Source organism: Dendrobates tinctorius, unplaced genomic scaffold (genome assembly GCF_039654945.1).
Source record: "Dendrobates tinctorius isolate UK_male_01 unplaced genomic scaffold, ASM3965494v1 ptg000016l, whole genome shotgun sequence".
Lineage (NCBI taxonomy): Eukaryota > Metazoa > Chordata > Amphibia > Anura > Dendrobatidae > Dendrobates > Dendrobates tinctorius.
The window spans coordinates 7183169-7203167 of record NW_027361684.1 but is presented as its reverse complement, the minus strand read 5'-3'; the positions used below and the strand labels follow the sequence as shown (position 1 = coordinate 7203167).

Genomic DNA, 19999 nt, shown 5'->3' with positions numbered 1-19999 from the left:
AAAAGTTAAAGTCACATAGACGGAAAAAGTAGAAGGAAAAAAAAAAAGGAAAAAAAAAATAAAAATATATATATATATATATATATATATATACACTCACTGGCCACTTTATTAGGTACACCATGCTAGTAACGGGTTGGACCCCCTTTTGCCTTCAGAACTGCCTCAATTCTTCGTGGCAGAGATTCAACAAGGTGCTGGAAGCATTCCTCAGAGATTTTGGACCATATTGACATGATGGCATCACACAGTTGGCGCAGATTTGTCGGCTGCACATCCCTGATGCGAATCTCCCGTTCCACCACATCCCAAAGATGCTCTATTGGATTGAGATCTGGTGACTGAGGAGGCCATTTGAGTACAGTGAACTCATTGTCATGTTCAAGAAACCAATCTGAGATGATTCGAGCTTTATGACATGGCGCATTATCCTGCTGAAAGTAGCCATCAGATGCCTGTTCTTAGCTGAGAGGAGTGGTACCCAGTGTGGTCTTCTGCTGCTGTAGCCCATCTGCCTCAAAGTTCGACGCACTGTGCGTTCAGAGATGCTCTTCTGCCTACCTTGGTTGTAACGGGTGGCAATTTGAGTCACTGTTGCCTTTCTATCAGCTCGAACCAGTATGCCCATTCTCCTCTGACCTCTGGCATCAACAAGGCATTTCCGGCCACAGAACTGCCGCTCACTGGATTTTTTTTCTTTTTCGGACCATTCTCTGTAAACCCTAGAGATGGTTGTGCGTGAAAATCCCAGTAGATCAGCAGTTTCTGAAATACTCAGACCAGCCCTTCTGGCACCAACAATCATGCCACGTTCAAAGGCACTCAAATCACCTTTCTTCCCCATACTGATGCTCGGTTTGAACTGCAGGAGATTGTCTTGACCATGTCTACATGCCTAAATGCACTGAGTTGCCGCCATGTGATTGGCTGATTAGAAATTAAGTCTTAACACACAGTTGGACAGGTGTACCTAATAAAGTGGCCAGTGAGTGTATATATATATATATATATATATATATATAGTGTGTGTAAATTAAATTTGGTATCGCCAAAGTCCAGAATGATCTATAAAAGCTTTTTCACTAATTAACTCCTTTAGCAAACACCATAAAAAGAAATAAATATACAACTTGGCAAGAAAAGATATGGTTTTTTATCATACCGCCAAAAAAAAAAATGGATTAAAAAGCAATAAAAAAAGTAGAATTTAAATAAAAATGGCATAGCGGAAAACGCCATTTTGTTCCGCAGAAGTCAAGCTGCCATACAGCTCCGTAACCGGAGAAAAAAAAAGTTACAGCTCTCAGAATAAAGTGATGCAAAAACAATTTTTTTTTTCTATAAAATAATTTTTATTGTGTAAAAGTGCCAAAACATAAAAAAACTATATAATTGTGGTATAGCTGTAATCATACTGACCCGAAGAATAAAACTGCCTTATCAATTTTACCACATGCGGAACGGCATAGAGAAAAACCCCAAAAAACAATTCTTGAATTGCCTCCCAAAAATTAAGTTAGCGATCAAAAAAATGTCATGTGCCAGAAAATGGTATTAATAAAATAAGTCAACCTGCAAAAATAAGCCCTCATATGACTCAGCAGGAATATGGAAAAATTATTGCTCTCAAAATATGGTGATACAAAAACTTTTTTTGCAAAAAATGATTAAGATCAGAGAGAGAAAGAACAGAAAGAAAGGGGGGAAAGCAAGAACAGAGAGAGAAAGAAAGGGGAAAGAAAGAACAGAGAAAAATAGAGGGGAAATAAAGAAAGACCAGAGAAAAAGAAAGAGAAAAACAACACAGAAAGAGGGGACAGAAAAAAAGAAGAGAGAGAGAGAAAGAAAGAACAGAGAGAGAAAGAAAGAGGGGAAAGAAAGAACGGAGAGAGAACAGATAGAAAGAAACAGAGAGAGAAAGGAAGAACCGAGAGAGAAAGAAAGAGGGGAAAGAAAAAAAAGGGGAGAGAAAGAAAGAGGGGAAAGAAAAAAAGAAAGAACAGAGATAGAGAAAGAAAGAGGGGAAAGAAAGAACAGAGAGAAAGAGGGAAAAGAAAGAACAGAGAGAAAGAAAGAGGGGAAAGAAATAGAAAGAGGGGAAAGAAAGGAGAGAGAGAGAGAACAGAGAGGGAAAGAAAGGGGAAAACAGAAAGAAAGAGGGGAAAGAAAGAACAGAGAGAAAGGGGAAAGAAAGAACAGAGCGAAAGAAAAAGGGGAAAGAAAAAAGAAAGAACAGAGAGAAAGAGGGGGCAGAATAAAAGAACAGAGGGAGAGCAAAAGAAAGGGGAAAGAAAGAATATAGAGAGAGAGAAAGAAAGAGAAAAGAAGGAAAGAAAGAACAGAGAAAGAACAGAGTTCAGAGAGAGGAAATAAAGAACAGAGAGACAGAGAAAGAAAGAGGGGAAATAAAGAAAGAACAGAGAGACAGAGAAAGAGAGAAAGGAAAGAAAAAGAAAGGGGAAAGAAAGAACAGAGAAAGGAAAGAAAAAGAAAGAAATAACGAAAGATGGGAAAGAAAGAATAGAGAGAGAAAGAAAGAACAGGGAGAAAGAAAAAAGAAAGATTAGAGAGAAAGAACAGAGAAAGAAAAAAAGAGGGAAAGACAGAACAGAAAATGAGAAAGAAACAGAGAGAGAGAGAAAGAAAGATACTATAAAGATACTATAGCAGCCCAGCTCCCATTGTAATGCCCACCTGAGCCTCCCCGTGCAGGATATGTCATGATCCGCTCACATGGCCGGCATCCCCGATTCCAAGGCGATCCTGCTGTCTGCGCTGTCGGAAGAGGACACAGTGATGGATCTGAAGCATTCCTGGTTCCGTCACAATCTCCTCATGAAATTACCTCATTTCCGGTCAGCTTCCAGCACGTCACTTCTGGTGGACCGTCATGTGCAAGTTTTAAAGTGCTACTTGGGGCTCCGCCGCGTACTCCTGTGTCTGTGGGAAAAGCCCGCTTTGTATGTCTCGTACACACTTGGCTCCACTCTGTACGCCCCGTACACGCATGGCTCGGCTCTATACGCCCCGTACACGCGTGGGTCCGCTCCGTACACCTCATACACACGCGGCTCCGCTCTGTACACCTCGTACACACCCAACTCCGCTCCTGTTGCGAGTTCATTTTCTGGTCTACCAGTTGTGAGTTCTCCTTCCAGGCTCCCTCTGGTGGTAACAGGAGATAGTGAGGCTGATTTAATCAGTGGAGATCTGCCACCTGATAAGGAGGATGACGATTGGACCTCAGGAATCTGACTGGATTTAAGACAGCCAACACCCTATTTTGGTGCTGCTGATTCCTTCTGGCTTGTCAGGTCTTGGTTCTCGGCTCTGTTCTAGTCAGCTCAAGCTAAGTTTTTCTGCTAATGTTCACACTTGATTTTGTTGGTCTATTCAGTTTTTTGTGTGGTCAGCCAGCCCCGGCTGGGGCTGTGCTGAATTTCGACTCTTATTTATCTGTATTTGCCAATTTGCTTTTTGTCCCTTATTAGATTGGCCTCTTTTTGCTCTGTCTCAGAATATTTCAGAGTGCTGATATAGTGGGAGAAGTCTAGTGACTTCAGGGTTAATTTTGTTATCAGAAGTGTTGGACATTATTTTTGTAGGGTTTTTGGCAGAATGCAGACAGTGTCTTTCCTTTCCTATCCTTTCTAGTTAGTTTGGGCCCCATCGTTTGCTCAGCCTATTTTCCTGCCTGTGTTTGTGTTTTCATCTTGTCTCACCGTCAATACATGTGTGGGGGCTGTCTATTCCTTTGGAGTCTGCTCTGGGGCAGTTCGTTTTCCCCTTTTCTTGCTTTAGGCTTATTTAGTCCTCCGGTCATGACGAGGCGTCTAGGTTCATCGTAGGTACACTCCACGGCTGCTGCTAGTTGTGTGGTTAAGATCAGGGATCTGCAATCTGCATAGTTACCAACCTCTCTGGTTTTCTGTGACTTAGCTTGTTTTGTTTTTTCCTCCTCGGTGACCCATTCATAACATGCTCCGTCCACCTCGTACACACACAGCTCTGCTACATCCACACTGTAGACCCCTCCTGACCCCACACAGAAACTTCACCTCATCCAGCAGCATGACAACCAGCCCAGCAGAGTCCTGCAGACACGGAGGCCCCTGATCATGTGACCCCTGACTCCTCCCCTCCTGTGACCCCATCACAGGTCCTGTGTGCACAGGACAGGCCAGCCACATCATTACAGGCTGCGGTGGGTCTCTGGCAAGGTGAGGATAGGGTGCATGGGGGGGCGTGGCGGCTCAGTGCAATGCCGGAAAAATAGCGCCCCAGGCGGGACGCGGGTGTCAAAAACGGGACTGTCCCGCGAGAATCGGGACAGTTGGGAGCTATGCCAAAGGCGTCAAAATAGTCACTACACCTGTAGATAAATTGTGTCATTTACCAAATGGGCACACTTGGGGATTCTGCTCTTCTGGCACTTAGGGGCTCTGTATATGGAGTTTGCAAACTATACTATAATAATTTGATCTCCAAGAGTCAAATAGTGCTCTGTCCCTCCCAAGTATCGCTGTGTGGAAAAGCAGGAACGTACAGCCACATACGGAGTATTGCTACATTCGGCAGAAATTGTGAGACACATTTTTGTGCCATTTTTATCCATGTCAATAAGATCATTGCACTCTTGGATGAATTCATTGAGCGGTGTAGTTTGTAAAATAGGGTCACTTATGCTGTTCTGGCACTTCTGTGCAGAATAGATTTTCTGGGCAGCCAGTCAGGTGATAGGTGAAGGGTGAGAAAACTGGGCAATTGTCCAGGGCTTTTATCTCCAAAGGTCCTCCCCAAGCCTTTAAAAGCCAGAAACTGCACTGATCACGCCATAGCTGCATCATCAGTGCAGTTTCCATGCTTAAAATGGCGACATCATGGTCACATGCCAAAAGGTGCTTCAAACTGCAGGAGTGTGGAGGAACGGAAGAGGAGAAGAGAGATTAGTAAGTTCTCTACACTGTGTGTCTGTGTAAGGCTGGGGTCACACTTGTGATTGCAATGCAAGAAACTCGTGTGAGTCTCTCGCATCAATGCCCGACACTGCCGCCGGCACTCGGGACCAATGTGTGCGGCTTCGTGTATTTCTATGCAGCTGGGTGCTCTGGTCCCGAGTTTTTCGAATTGCACTCGCAAGTGTGACCCCGGCCTAACATGAAATGTGTATGTATTTAACATGCAGCATGTGCGAGCGTGTGTAATTCAGTGTACATTTGTAAAAGGTAAAACAAAGGCTTACAAAAATTCTACATCTAGAGCAAATTGAGCTTTGGGAAAAAAAACTGCGCCAGACAAAAGAATAAAAAAAAAAATCAAATTACATCTGTAAACAACCATTCTTTTACCTGGTGGTAAGAAAAAAATCAAGGAAAAAAAAAAAAAAAAAGACTGAAAAGGAACCCTTCTGAGGAGGGAGGCAGAAGAAAAACAAAAACCCCCCCACACTATATAGATATCTTGAATGTGTTCAACTTAGGGGGCCGTTACACAGAACGATGTTGTGAACGATATTGTTGCAACGTCACCAGTTTGGTGACGTTGCAGCGATGTCGAAACGACATCGTTGCGTGTGACATGTAGCAACAATCAACGATCAGATGGCTGATCGTTAATTGTTGCTTAATGCTCTGGGCCATAATTCTAGGGTTGGTCTCCCGCTGGGCAGCACACATCGCTGCGTGTGACAGCGAGAGGCCAACGATCAGCGACGCTGGTATCCAGGGTAAACAGCGGGTATCTAAGAGCCACAAGACTCTTAGTTCCCCTCTGTTTACCCTGGATACCAGCTTGCTCGCTGGACCTGATCGCTGGTGAGTCTGTCTATGTGACAGCTCACCAGCAATCCCATCCACGTCGGATCGTTGGTGGAATCGCTGGGACATTGAAGCGTGTAACGGGACTCTTAGTTACAGCACAATCAGCCTGCTGCTACCAGGTCCGGACATCCTAATCAGGTGCCATTTTGTAAGACAGCTGAAAAAAACATACAAAAAAAAAAAAGGAGTGCCAGCCGAAGAGCACAGTGGTCCACGTCAGGAGATGGGGAGTTGAAAGATTGAAACTCCATTTACTTTGTGGGGGGGGGGATTTCCTATTGGAAATTGGAGTCGACGCTTTGTGTCTCTAGTAGAAAAATAATGTTATACCTAGAACATCATCTCTTTTGAGGAATTACAGTTATTATACGTTACTCTTGTTAGGAACAAATGTTGCCATATCTGCTGCGTCAAAATGTGATGCAATGGAAGTAGGAGCCACAAGATGAAACATCAGTTCTCAGGAGGAAAAAAGGTTTTAGATGAAGCAAGAATTCATGTAACATACTTTGTGTTCTGTTGACAATCATGTCGTCATCCCATAAAAAACATTTTTGTGCACTTTATTCATGGTGGCTTTCACACACGTTTGCCTTTTAGAATAATACAAAGTGACGTGTGCTGAATATTAGCTTCATCTGCATTATGCTTGCTGGCCGAAACGTTGCTTTTAGGATGCATTTTGGATGAAAAAAACGGAATAGAATCATCTCTCTGTTGCCCTGGATACATTTTGTCTCTGAATATTAGCTTTGGTTATATTTGATGTAATCTAACATAGTAATCTTTAACCCCCTTAACGTCCAGAGGTATTTTTGGTTTTGCATTTTTGTTTTTTGCTCCCCTTCTTCCCAGAGGCATAGCTTTTTTTATTTTTTTGGTCAAAATGGCCATGTGAGGGCTTGCTTTTTTGTGGGACGAGTTGTACTTTTGAACGACACCATTAGTTTTAACATATTGTGTACTGGAAAACGGGAAAAAAAAAATTCAATGTTTGGTGAAATTGCAAAAAAAAAAGTGCAATCCCACAGTTGTTTTTTGTTTTGCTTTTTTACTATATTAACTAAATCCTAAAACTGACCTGCCATTATGATTCTCCAGGTCATTACAAGTTCATGGACATCAAACATGTCCAAGTTCTTTTATATCTAAGTGGTGAAAAAAAAATTCCAAACTTTGTTAAAAAAAAAAAAAAAAAAGTGCCATTTTCCGATACCCGTAGCGTTTCTCTTTTTCGAGATCTCGGGTTGGGTGAGGGATTATTTTTTGTGCAATGAGCTAATGTTTTTAATGATACCAATTAGTGCAGATATGATCTTTTTATCACCCGTTATTGCATTTTAATTCAATGTCACGGCGAGCAAAAAACGTAATTCTGGCGTTTTGACTTTTTCTCTCGCTACGCTGTTTAGCGATCAGGTTAATCCTTTTTTTTAATTGATAGATCAGGCGATTCTGAACTCAGCGCTCATAGCAATCCGGCAGTTACAACCATAGAGGTCTCCAAGTGATCTGTGGTTGTCATGCCAACCCAGTGGTGACCCGCGATCACGTGATGGGGGGTCACCGATGGGCGGATTTCCAGAAGTGCATGTTAAATGCCACTGTCAGAGTTTGACAGCGGCATTTAACGGATTAATAGCAGCAGGTGGATCGCAATTCCACCCGCGGCTGTTTTGGACACATGCCAGCTGTTCATAACAGCTGACGTGTGACAGGAAAGATGTGTGCTCAACGCTGGAGCCCACATCAAAGGGAGGGTGTCTTACAGCGGCATATTTTTATGACCGATGTCGGAAAAGGGTTAAGAGATCACCATAGACCACAACATTTCTTAGAGATACATGAAGGAGATGTGGCCCTAGTGCAAATAATAATATTAACCTTGTTAACTTCCAATGGAATTGTCACACAAAACCAAGACATCCAATTTAAATGAAAGGAGGCATTACCAGTGTGAAACATGTAATGACTGACAGCCTGCTCCCCTGATCTACATGTTTCACACTGGTAACTCTATCTTCCGTTTACAATAAGTTCTGGTGGCAGATTCTCAGGGAGATCTATGCCAGGCCCATAGATCTTAACAGCTCAATTACATATTAAAATAAACATTGATTTCTCTGAAATAAGGCATTAGATCACAGGTATCAAGGTATCATTTTATTCAACTTCCTAGACTGCTTAGGATGGTGTATCCTATTGGAAGACAGCTTTAAACATCATCCAAGGAACCAACTACCTAACCAGTTAGTGATCCTTTGATGCTAAGCACAGGCAGAGCATCTTGACCCTTCAAATTTACTGTACATAATACCCAATGTGGGTAGAACTCGAGCACGCTCACTGTATGAATTGCCTAAGTAAGACAAACAAGAAAATAAAACTAACAATCTTTACTTTATTTTTCCCCATAAACAATAGAAAACATTAGCTTCTGTTTCATAACATCTGTATAAATAAATGATAGCTTGAAATTGGTCTTGGATGATTGAAGGCAACTTGTAAGGATTATTATTTGAAGTGCAGTCTTTCGGCAAGGCAAAAATGACAAAATATTCGCCAATGAGAATTTCTGATTAGTGTTCTTTGGGTTTCATATCCCAAGACAGTCCCACTTGTTACTGTAGATCATGATGTGCAGTTAGTCTTCTTTGGCCAGGAGAATTTCGCTTATTTGCTTATCAGACACAGAAAGATCTTGGCAGCACCCAATGGCTTGACTTAGGTAGACCGCAAGAACATGTTTGCACTGAAATTCAGAACAGGAACAAGTTGGAAATGTGCTGCAAACACCATATTGAATACAGAAACAATAATCACTAAAAAATTCCGAAGTTATTTCTCATCAAAATTTGGGATTACCCATATCCTGTAATTTCCCAAACAAAAAAGAACTACATGTAACTGGAAAAAAGATCAACCCTCAGAAGTTGTACTGCTTTTACCATACTGTGACTTTTCAGCCCCTAGATCCATAAGAAAATAATTACTATTGTCTAGGAAATATTGTGATGCGACCCAAGGTGTTGTAACTTGATAGAAAGGGTTTTCTGGTCTGAGATACGGAAAGGGGTTGTCCAGGACTTTTACACTTGATGGCCTATCCTAAGGACTGGTCATCAATATCAGGTTGGTGAGGGCATGACAATCGGCATCTCTACTGATCAGCCGTTCTCGGAGCCAACAGCGGCTGGAAGTTATTAGTTGCTGAGCGGATATCATTTGTATAGGGGCGAATGTGTAGTACGCGGCTGCTACACGGTCAAAAGGAGCTGTGTAGTCACTCTACAACGTTATCACTTCTGCATGCTACTGGCAGATGGGCATACACCCCAACCAATCTGACATTGTTAGCCTACCCTAAGGATAGGTCATCAATATAAAGTCCTGGACAACCCCTTTAATGAGAAACCAACATATACATTAGCAAATATGAAAAAAGGCCTAAGTATAGGAAAAGCTGTGTACACTGGTGACCAGTATGGTGGCTGCGCCGGTATTCATCAATATATAGGGAACTATTGAGAAACCATGGCAGGCTTAATATATAATGCCTTATCAGCATTGATTAGTGTGGACAGCTTGGGATTGATGTTCACAATAATTCATTTGGAAGACACCATATACGGTAACTTCTGCTGTGATCAACATGGTGCACAACGATATTGAGAAAAAGTGGGAGCCACTACAAAACAAAGAATCAGAAGATTAGGAGATGTCCTCTTCTGTACGATCTGAAAATATCTCATGCCGTATTCCTTCTGTAGCAGGTCAATGTGCAGGGCTCATATCTAACACTTTTGTGGGTTTTCCAACCTATTTGGAGATGTTCTGCAGAAAACATTTCATCTACTTCAAAAGTTAATTCAGAGGAACACGAGGTGAATCCTCCTCTGTTGTGCAGAATCTAGTTTGGTTATAAAGAGTGTCGCTCTGAAGAAGCTGTTCTGTCCTGCATTACACTATCCACACACTGAATGGTCACTGAGTAAAGCCCATCTTTCCCAGCGATGGCGCTGCATGGAAATTATGGTAATCACTTACTGCCAGGTTTCCTTGCTAAATAAAGCTGATTGCTGGAGGCCCAATATAAAAAAAAAGCAGACTGTGTGAGTAGATAATAGTAAATACACAATTTTAAGAAGTAGAGATTATCTAAAGCAAAGAATCTCTTTAAACTTGATCAAACATGTAGTAAATGCAAATTGTGGGGTATAATTTCTTACTAATATGGATACTTAAAGAAAGATGCACAGTAGTAAGTATTCAGAGGTGTAAACAAGCAGTTTAAGAATCGCTGCTCCTCCCATCAAAACAGTTATCCTCTTAATATATTGCAGTCATCATATTATATAGCACTGTGTACTTACAATTGCTCATTTTGCCTTTCTGCCCAGTTAATTCTTCTGTTTTCCATTAGGTATACGACATCACATGATTTAAAATTAACTAGCTGATTCCTTCTAAGTTTTATGTAGAAAGAGGAGGTCAATTTTCTCTGTATGAGTCATAAGGCACTGCAAAAGTCTACTCAGGGAGAGGAAGGAGCAGCTGGGTCAGGAGTTTAAGAGGATGATGATTCCTGCAGGGACAAGAGACTTCCTGTTTTCACATGCAGAGAATCGAGTAGAATTACTGGGCAGAAAGGCAAAATGAGCAATTGAATATATACCGTAATATGCTGATCTGTTGTGAGTTCATTTTTCCCTTCACCATTGAGGTCTGATGAACTCCCTCCTCTAGTGAAGGAAGGTAGTGAGACTGATTACCAAACACCTGGGCAGCTAGATGATGACTGGGTGGCTGGAATTGAGGACTGGATATAAGGCTGCCGACGCCCTTCTTCCTGGCTGGTGATTTTCCTGCTGGATTCTTGGAGACCAGTCTGATTCCTGCATCTCAAAGCTAAGTTTTTCTGCTCTGCTTTGTACACTTCAGTTTGGTTTTTTGTTTTGCCTTGTTTTTTGTGAGTTCTGCCATCCCCGGCCGGGGGTGAGCTGAATTCCATTTTTGTCTCTGATCTGTTGATCTTTTGCTCTGTCTTCAGAATATACCTGAGTGCTGATATAGTCTTTTGAAGCCTAGCGACTTCAGGGCCTGTTTTTCTTATCAGTCGGTTGGCTCATTTTGATAGGGTTTTTGCGGATGGCAGACAGCAGCTTTCCAATCCTGTCCTATGTAGTTAGCTTGGGCCCCATCATTTGCTCAACCTATCTTTCTATCTGTGTTAGTGTTTTCATCTTGCTTCACCGTCATTATATGTTGGGGGCTGCCTATTGCTTTGGGGTCTGCTCTGGGGCAGTTTAGTTTTTCCCCTTTCTGTCTTTAGGCTATGTAGTTCTCCGGCTGTGATCGAGGGGTCTAGGGCACCGTAGGAACCCCCCACGGCTACTGCTAGTTGTTGTGGATAGGTTCAGGGGTCTGCAATCCGATAGCTGCCAACCTCTCTTGTTTTTCTGGACTTAGCTGGTATTTGTTTTTTTCCTCCTTCGGTGACTCATCATAACAGAATCAAGTCACAGAAGGAGGAAAAAAACAAATACCAGCTAAGTCCAGAAAAACAAGAGAGGTTGGCAGCTATCGGATTGCAGACCCCTGAACCTATCCACAACTAGCAGTAGCCGTGGGGGGTTCCTACGGTGCCCTAGACCCCTCGATCACAGCCGGAGAACTACATAGCCTAAAGACAGAAAGGGGAAAAACTAAACTGCCCCAGAGCAGACCCCAAAGCAATAGGCAGCCCCCAACATATAATGACGGTGAAGCAAGATGAAAACACTAACACAGATAGAAAGATAGGTTGAGCAAATGATGGGGCCCAAGCTAACTACATAGTACAGGATAGGAAAGCTGCTGTCTGCCATCCGCAAAAACCCTATCAAAAGGAGCCAACCGACTGATAGGAAAAACAGGCCCTGAAGTCGCTAGGCTTCAAAAGACTATATAAAGCACTCAGGGATATTCTGAAGACAGAGCAAAAGATCAACAGATCAGAGACAAAAATGGAATTCAGCTCACCCCCGGCCGGGGATGGCAGAACTCACAAAAGACAAGGCAAAACAAAAAACCAAACTGAAGAGTACAAAGCAGAGCAGAAAAACTTAGCTTTGAGATGCAGGAATCAGACTGGTCTCCAAGAATCCAGCAGGAAAATCACCAGCCAGGAAGAAGGGCGTCGGCAGCCTTATATCCAGTCCTCAATTCCAGCCACCCAGTCATCATCTAGCTGCCCAGGTGTTTGGTAATCAGTCTCACTACCTTCCTTCACTAGAGGAGGGAGTTCATCAGACCTCAATGGTGAAGGGAAAAATGAACTCACAACACTGATCGTAATATATTATAGAGGATAATAACTTTGATGTGAATACTTCTTTGTGTTTCTTTAATGGAGAAGAATGAAGTGTTCACCAGGCACTGCTTCACAGACGGCATGCAAAAACATCACAAGGGATGAAAACTGCAATGAGGCGTTATAAACCTTTTACCCATCATTTCAATTTTTTAACCTTCCAAATAACCACTTTTTAGCAAATTTGCACTATAGATTTGTATTGATGCATTGATGTATATTAAGAATTTGTGAATTCGGGCGGCTATACTAATGATCTGTATACTCGTTATTTTTTTTGTGGGTAAATGCTTTATAGCAGACATTTATACTGAATGATTTCAAAAAAAATTTTTTTTTTCTTTGTTGTAGTTTTGCATTGAAACTGGGATATCAAACTAAGGGAGGAAAAAATCCCCCATATTCAAGACAGAGGTAATCTAAGTCGGCTAAGACTCCAGGTCCATAAAAAGGGCAATAGTTTTGCCTACATTATTAGGGGAATGTTTTACTAAACTGGCAAAAAGACAGAAGAAATGCCTAGTGAATGGTGATGAAGTCAAACGACTTGGCACTGTGTTCAAACTACTCAACACATGGCAATCCTATGACTGTGAATGTATTTCCGCCACCTGTGTTCTCCCAGCGTCTGAATACCTGATGGCTAATGCAGTTGCCCTGAGAAATTAATAACAAAGAATTAGCAGGCAATCCTGTCGTAACTCCAATATTTGCATACCTCAGACACACCTGTCCTTCTTGCTGCCAAATTCTTCTAGTATGGTCTAGAGAACCTGTCACATTTTATATTTTATCTATGAAGTGGTCACACTGCAGTATGCGATAATTATTGCAAAAATATAATGAGAGCTGATGAATTTAACACAATGAAAAGTCCTTCCTGCTTCATCAATGTAGTCCAAAGGAGCAGCTGGGGATTGGATTAGGCAAGTATGACTACTAGGGATGGGCGAACCCCAACATACTGGGAACGGCCAGATAATCATGGAGCTTCCCAGGCTATTAATATAAGCCCCCAGCAGTCTGCTTTGCAGGTTATTAAAGGAAATCTGTCACGTATTTTTTCGTATATAAGATGCGGCCACTGCCATCAGGGGCTTATCTACAGTATTCTGTAATGCTGTAGATAAGCCCCCAATGTAACCTGAAAGAGAAGAAAAATGAGTTATATTATACTCACCCAGGAGGGGTCTGGTTCGGGTCCGACAGGTGTCGCGGTCCGGCGCCTCCCATCTTCTAGCGATTACGTCCTCTTCTTTGCTTCCTGTCACTGCTCTGCCCTGTTGAGGGCAGAGCAGAGTACTGCAGTGCGCAGGTGCCGGGAAAGGTCAGAGATGTCCGGCGCCTGCGCACTGCACGTTTGGCTGATATAAGATGTGGCCATCGCCTTTCAGGGCTTATCTACAGCATTCTATAATGCTGTAGATAAGCCCCCGATCCAACTTGAAAGATAAGAAAAATAGCTTTTATTATACTAACCTGCAGAGCGGTCCGGTCCGATGGGCGTCACAGGTTCGGGTCCGGCACCTCCCATCTTCTTGCAATGCCGCCCTGCTGCTTGATTCACAGGCTCCACGGCACTGTGCTCCTGCACAAGTGTACTTATCTGTCCTGTTGAGGACAGAGCAAAGTACTGCAGTGCGCAGGCGCTGGGCCTCTCTGACATTTGCCGGCGCCTGCGTACTGCAGTACTTTCCTCTGCCCTCAACAGGGCAGATAAGTACGCCTACACGGGCACAATGCCAGGGAGCCACGAAGCAAGCAGGAGGGCGGCAATCATAAGAAGATGGGAGGCACTGGAACCGGATCTGCGACACCCATCGGACCGGGCCACCCCCCGGGTGAGTATGACAAAACTTATTTTTCTTATCTTTCAGGTCGGATCAGGGGATTATCTACAGCATTATAGAATGCTGCAGATAAGCCCTGAAAGGCAGTGGCCATATCGAATATCGGCCAAACCTGGTGACTGGTTCGCTTTAAAGTAGCACTCCCATCAAAGTTTTTATCCTGTTAATATATTCAATTAAACATATATTATTATTATTATAGCACTGTGAACTTACAATTGCTCATATTGCCTTTCCACCCAGAAAATTCCTCTCATCTCTATGCAGAAACAGGAAGTCACTTTTCCCTGCATAAATCATCCTCCTCTTCAATTCCTGACTCAGCTGCACCCTCCTCCTCTCTGTTAAGGACTTTTCTAGTGACTCAGTCATGCAGGGAAAAGAGACTTCCTGTTTCTACATAGAGATTAGAAGGATTCCGCTAATGAGTTTTTAATCATATGATGTCATAGACCTAATGGAAAACAGAAGAATTAACTGGGTAGAAAGGCAAAATGAGCAATTTTAAGTACACAGTGCAATTGTCATGATTCCTCCACTCAGTGTGGTGAGTGGCAGCTCAGCTGTCCAATTTTGGACAGGTGCGTGCTGTCAGTATTGTGATAGATAGCTCAGCGTGGTTAGTGACAAACCAGTCGCCCAATCAAGGCCGGGGCGTCTTGGGTTTCCTACAGGTGTCTTCTGTTTGGAGTGATTTTTAGGCTATTTAGATGGTTGTCTGCCTCTATTCTCTGCCAGTTGTAGCTTAAAGCTCTGCATGACTTATCCTCGGTCACTTAATCTCTCACTTCTGATATTTTTTTTGCTGGATCCTGGATTTTCCTATTGATTATCCCTTTGCATTACCCCATTTTCCTTGACGCATTCTGACCTTGGAATCCTGACTCTGGACTGTGATCTGAAAACGCCTTTTGTCTTACCTCTTTGTATATGATGAGCACTCTTGGAATCTGATCCCGGACCTGTTGACTACCCTAGCCTCACATCTTGCCTGTGGATAGTGACTAGCATCACAGCTATAAAATATGACGACTGCAATATATTAACAGGATAAAAACTTTGATGGCCAGCCTGATCTTCCTACAGAGAAATCAGTGTTTGAATTGACATACAAATACAGCTGAAGGTCTGAAACCTCTGTCACTCCAGCTGTATTAGGGGGCCCATCACTGCCTCCTCTTGCTTGATTTACAGCCTCTATGCAGTGTGACTTCAGGAGCCATCAGTAAAGCAGGAGGAGGTGGCGCTGGGTGGGGAACAGAGCTGGAGTGACAGATTTCAGATCTACAGCCTCATTTACTAATTTCTCAGTAACGGAGGAACAGATTGGCCATGTAAAGGCATTGCTGAACCGGGCCTTGAAAATGCTGCATGCCTATATAAATAATTTGGGGTGTGACATCCTACTGACAGATTCCCTTTAAGCTGGAAGTTGAAGATTGGGACAACTTTTTAGTTGTGATATTTTTTCGGAACTTGCATATCTTATTTCTATGACCAGTTTTTATATTAAGACCAACCCTTTAAGACGTGTTATGCAACATTATCCAAAACATATGCTACATAGATTTTCTATTTTTTGGAGTTTCTCTTATACATTTTTGCTATTTTTGGTACTGCAAACAGTCTGATATAACGATACAACCATGCCATCTACCATACACTGCACATGGCTCACCGTAGGCTCCAGACCAATGACATATTACAGCTGGGATGTCTTTTCATGACCCACATTATGTTTTAGGATGACATGATTGCAGCAGTTATTCACCGGTCACTGTATCAACAACCATCAATGAGGGCGCCCAATGGCCTTAACGATCCCTGATTTTTTTTCTTTTCACTGCACATTTCTTAATGTTTAACTGACGCCATTAAATGAAGAGAACATGATAAGTAAGGAGCAGATGATGCCAGGATCATGTATCCCACCGACTCTGTATTGATCAAGCCCCGGAGCGTGACGTATTTACTACACCATGTGGACAGAAATAACTTCATTATCCTGGTGACAACGGTCAGGCAAAGCATAATGAGCAATTACAGCAAATTATAAACACAAAGATCACAGAATAATGGTTAGGACACGAAAGTAGGAAAAAAAACAAAAAAAACACTGACATGTTAGGGTAAAAGAGCAAAATATAATGGACATTAAACACACCTCTGCTTTATAACCACTGTAAAGGGAAGCAATCAGAAAATGACTTGCATCAAGGTTTTGTGCTAAATGAATATTTTTTCATTACTTTTTTTTATCATATTACAATCTACATTAAAATAGAAATCTTGCAAAATCAAACGGGCGCTGGGGCTTTATTAGACCTAAACTTATGTTGTTTCAGGAAATAAAACATGAACCTAGCCTCAATGGTCAGACTCCGACCGTATCTATTTTAATCAAGTATCTGATGAGGGTTTGCAAAAGTCATTGTGCAAGAGTGGAAGCAGGGTCGCCTATTGCGATTTGTGGATCCTGTGTTATCAGCTGTATACAGAGGTATTATCAGTTATTGTAATCCTGTCTCTGATGATAATGAGACTTCTGAAAACTCTTTCTGAAAGGAAAGGAAGTAGGAGTCTAAACAGCCCTAGTCGCCAGTGTGAAAAATAATTACCATTTTAGTTGTTTTTTTTTTTAAAAAGAAACTGGTCACATAATTTTTCTCAACTAAACTGTCTTCATTGCCATACAGGTGATGTAGTTCATTCCTAATATGTGCCTGTAAAGCTAAATGACCCACTATATACTGTCAGTAAAAAAAAAAAAAGTTTAATCTTTAGTTCCTTTCTACGTAAAATCCTTGCTTCCAGTCATGTGGGTGGAGCAGGATTTGGTTCAGTCACTCTCCTCTGGCGACTAGTGATGCCCACTGCAGTTTGAATGATGGGCTGAATGGCCTTCTGCAAGGAAATCTCATGCCTGAGCGCCATCAGTCAGTTTCCCGGTCATGCTCATTGAAGCTGGGTGTACCTCTACAGCTTTATATTCGATTTGCGCATGCTTCGGAAGCCCCCGGTACTCAGATGCTTTGTGCATGTCGTGGGCGCATGGAGCAATATCAGCGGCGCACACTCATGGCAAGCGTAAAGCTGCGAGTACCAGTTTGACTGAACCATATCCAGCGCCACCCACATGGCAAAAAGGCTGAAATTTACATAGAAGTTAACTAAAGATTAAAAGATTTTTTTTTACTTTTATACTGGGACGTTTACAGACACGTTAGGGATGAACATTATGTGACCTGTACGGCATTAGGGGCACGTTGCTATACTAAAGTGGCGGAGCAGGTTCCTTTTAATAAAGATCATGATATGAAAAAAACAAACAGTGCCATTTAAAAAAAAAAAAATACATGAAATACAAAAACATGAATTAAACAACAGGTAATTTTCCAATGATATTTTCCTTTTAAGGATGTGACCGTTTTTTATGTTCTTGGCTTTCGCTTTTTTTCCTCCTCTTCTTCTAAGAGCGCTAACTTTTTTATTTTTTGTTTTACATAGCTGTACGAGGGATTGGGTTTTTAGTTTTTTTTTTGTTCTTTTTTTGTTCAGAACTAGTTGTAATTTTGAATGACAGTATTCATTTTACCATATTTTACCATATCATGCAAAGCATGAATCATGAAAAGCAGGGAAGCTGGACAGACATCTGTATGAGATGGTTTAATGAATCCTGCATTGAGCAGGGGATTGGACACGATGACCCCGGAGGTCTCTTCCAACTCCAGCATTCTATGATTCTCCGATAAGTATTGGAACACTTATACATTACACCTACTGAAGCTTTTACAGCATCTATAGGTATTAGTATGGAGTTGGTCGCCCTTGGAGCTAAAATAGCTTCCAATCTACAAGATTGTGGAGCTGGCTGTGGGAATTTTTGCTCATTCATCCAGAAGAGCATTTGATATTGGGTAAGAGCACCCAGTTCACAATTTCTGGTCTAGTTCATCCAAAGGTGTTGAAGTCAGGATTCTGTCCAGTGAGTCATGTTCTTCCACATCAAACTCATCCAACCATGAGTTTAGTACTGCGGCACAAAGCTGGAAGCAGCAATTGTTCAAAATGTCTTACTATGCTGAAGCATTAATATTTCTCTTTGCTGGAACCGAGTGGCCTCAGCCAATCCCTGAAAAACACTCCATAGCATTATCTTTCCTGGACCAAGAAGTACAGATGGCACAATGCCATCGTTCTCCGGGCATTCGTCAGATCAGGACTTGTCCATCACATGGCCAGATAGAGGAGTGCGATTCTTCATTCCATAAAACACATTTCCACTGCTCTGTAGCCTAGTGGTGGTGTGTTTTACATTTCTCCATCTGACACTTGACATAGTGCATGGTAACAAAACGCTTGCATATAGTAGCTCGGCCATGGGATCCCATGCCATAAAGGTCACAGTACACCATTTCTGAGCTGACATTAATGACATAGGAAGTTTGGACTTCCTATATCAATGGGGTCAGAAGAGCAGTGGAGACTTTTATGAACTATGAGGCTCAGCACTTGGTGACTCCGCTCTGTAACTTTATGTGGTTTAAACTTTGTGCTAAGGTTCTTAAATGCTTCTACTTTTCAATACCACTCTCAGCTGATTGTGAAATGTTTAGGAAAGTACAAATTGTCATGACCTGTTTTATTACACCTATGGCTGCTATTACAGAACCATGCTGGTATCCTGAGCTCTTTAGTCTTTCAAGAATATTAGTAAAGGTCATTTCTATAGCGAATGGGTGGATTTTATACACTTGTGGCAATAAGATTAATAAAATACATGAATTAATTAACACGTGTGTGAAGAAATTTCATGTCAATCATTTGTATCCTATTTGGCATGGGATTATAAAAGCCCCTTCTTTTGTGAGATGTAACAGGACACCTAGTTCAGCAGGTGTTCAAGCTTCAAAAAGGCTGTGAGTGACAGATATCACACCTTGAGCCAGCTATGCTCAGGACAAAATACTTTCTTACAATATAGAGTCCATGTGGTGTAACTTTTGTTCAGACAGCTAGGTTTTCATAAGCAGAATATAAATTTACCGTATGTCCAAGCCACACACCGGTTACAATTTTGAGATCTCTGGAATGGGCTGAATGCCTTCCAGTGTCTCGATCTATTCTAGCACCCCAGAGTGGGGAGATACGTACAATGGCCAGTAGGAGTCAGGTAGGAAAGCTGTGTTTGATCTAAACGTATAGCAGGGTCCTGGCCGGATCAGATGATGCCAAAAAAACCTCCTTAGGACCGCCCATTAAGGAGTTATGATGACCCATCTCAGGTTTTTGAGTTTTTACCTGCAAGAGTCAAGGGGTGGGGATTAGGTCCAGCCCAGGGAGTAGGAGGGGAGTGATCCCAAGGTGTTAAATGCTTGTGTAAAGCATGGCCTATTGCTTTTTCTCTAGGTAGGTCACAAAGACACATTGCGTGGGGAGAAGTCAAGGAACAGAGGGGGCCACCGGCCTCCCATGTGGCAGTCCCTCCCCTGCAAGCCAGGCCTTTCATCTGACTGGTAATTCTTATATTCTGCATACTTTGTTCTACAACTAATGTATTTGCATAGCTGACCATTATATAAGTATAACCACTGTGTATATAGTGTTCTGTTTAGTGTCCCCCTAAGGCGATTAAATATATAATTTAACATTGGGCAGCTCTTTTATCTCGATCCACGAGTCCACACGTTCGTGATCTCGGCTTAACTTTCTATGCTAACGGGGCTGGTTTCTGTCCCGATATAATCCCGTTAACGGACCGGGCTTATATCGAACAAGGAACTGGTGAGAGTTCTACCGGGCTGACCAGGTGATGTTTCACTGGTGCTAGTGAAAGAGGCCCTTCAGCCTGTCAGAATTGTGAACGAGTGTGGTGCCACGTTAGTGACTGCTTGGGCCACATAATCTCACTCTCCATCCTCCCTGAGCCCGTGTGAACAGGGGGTGTCTGGGTACAACTGTGCCAAGCTGACCTT

General features: G+C 42.3%; 1 protein-coding gene across 6 annotated transcripts in view; it reads right to left on the bottom strand.

The window, feature by feature from the left end:
- Positions 1–8200: 8200 nt before the first annotated feature.
- The window catches only part of ZSWIM7 (zinc finger SWIM-type containing 7), a 132980-nt gene continuing 121181 nt past the window's right edge, over positions 8201–19999 (bottom strand). For 5 of the 6 annotated variants that reach the window (XM_073565371.1, XM_073565367.1, XM_073565370.1 and 2 more), the window contains exon 6: positions 8201–8571. In XM_073565371.1, the coding sequence (XP_073421472.1) occupies positions 8464–8571 (108 nt within the window). In that variant the 3' untranslated portion in view covers positions 8201–8463. Of the gene's footprint in view, positions 8572–12204; positions 12829–19999 lie in introns of those variants that run through there. The other variant, XM_073565366.1, reaches the window with a different exon arrangement.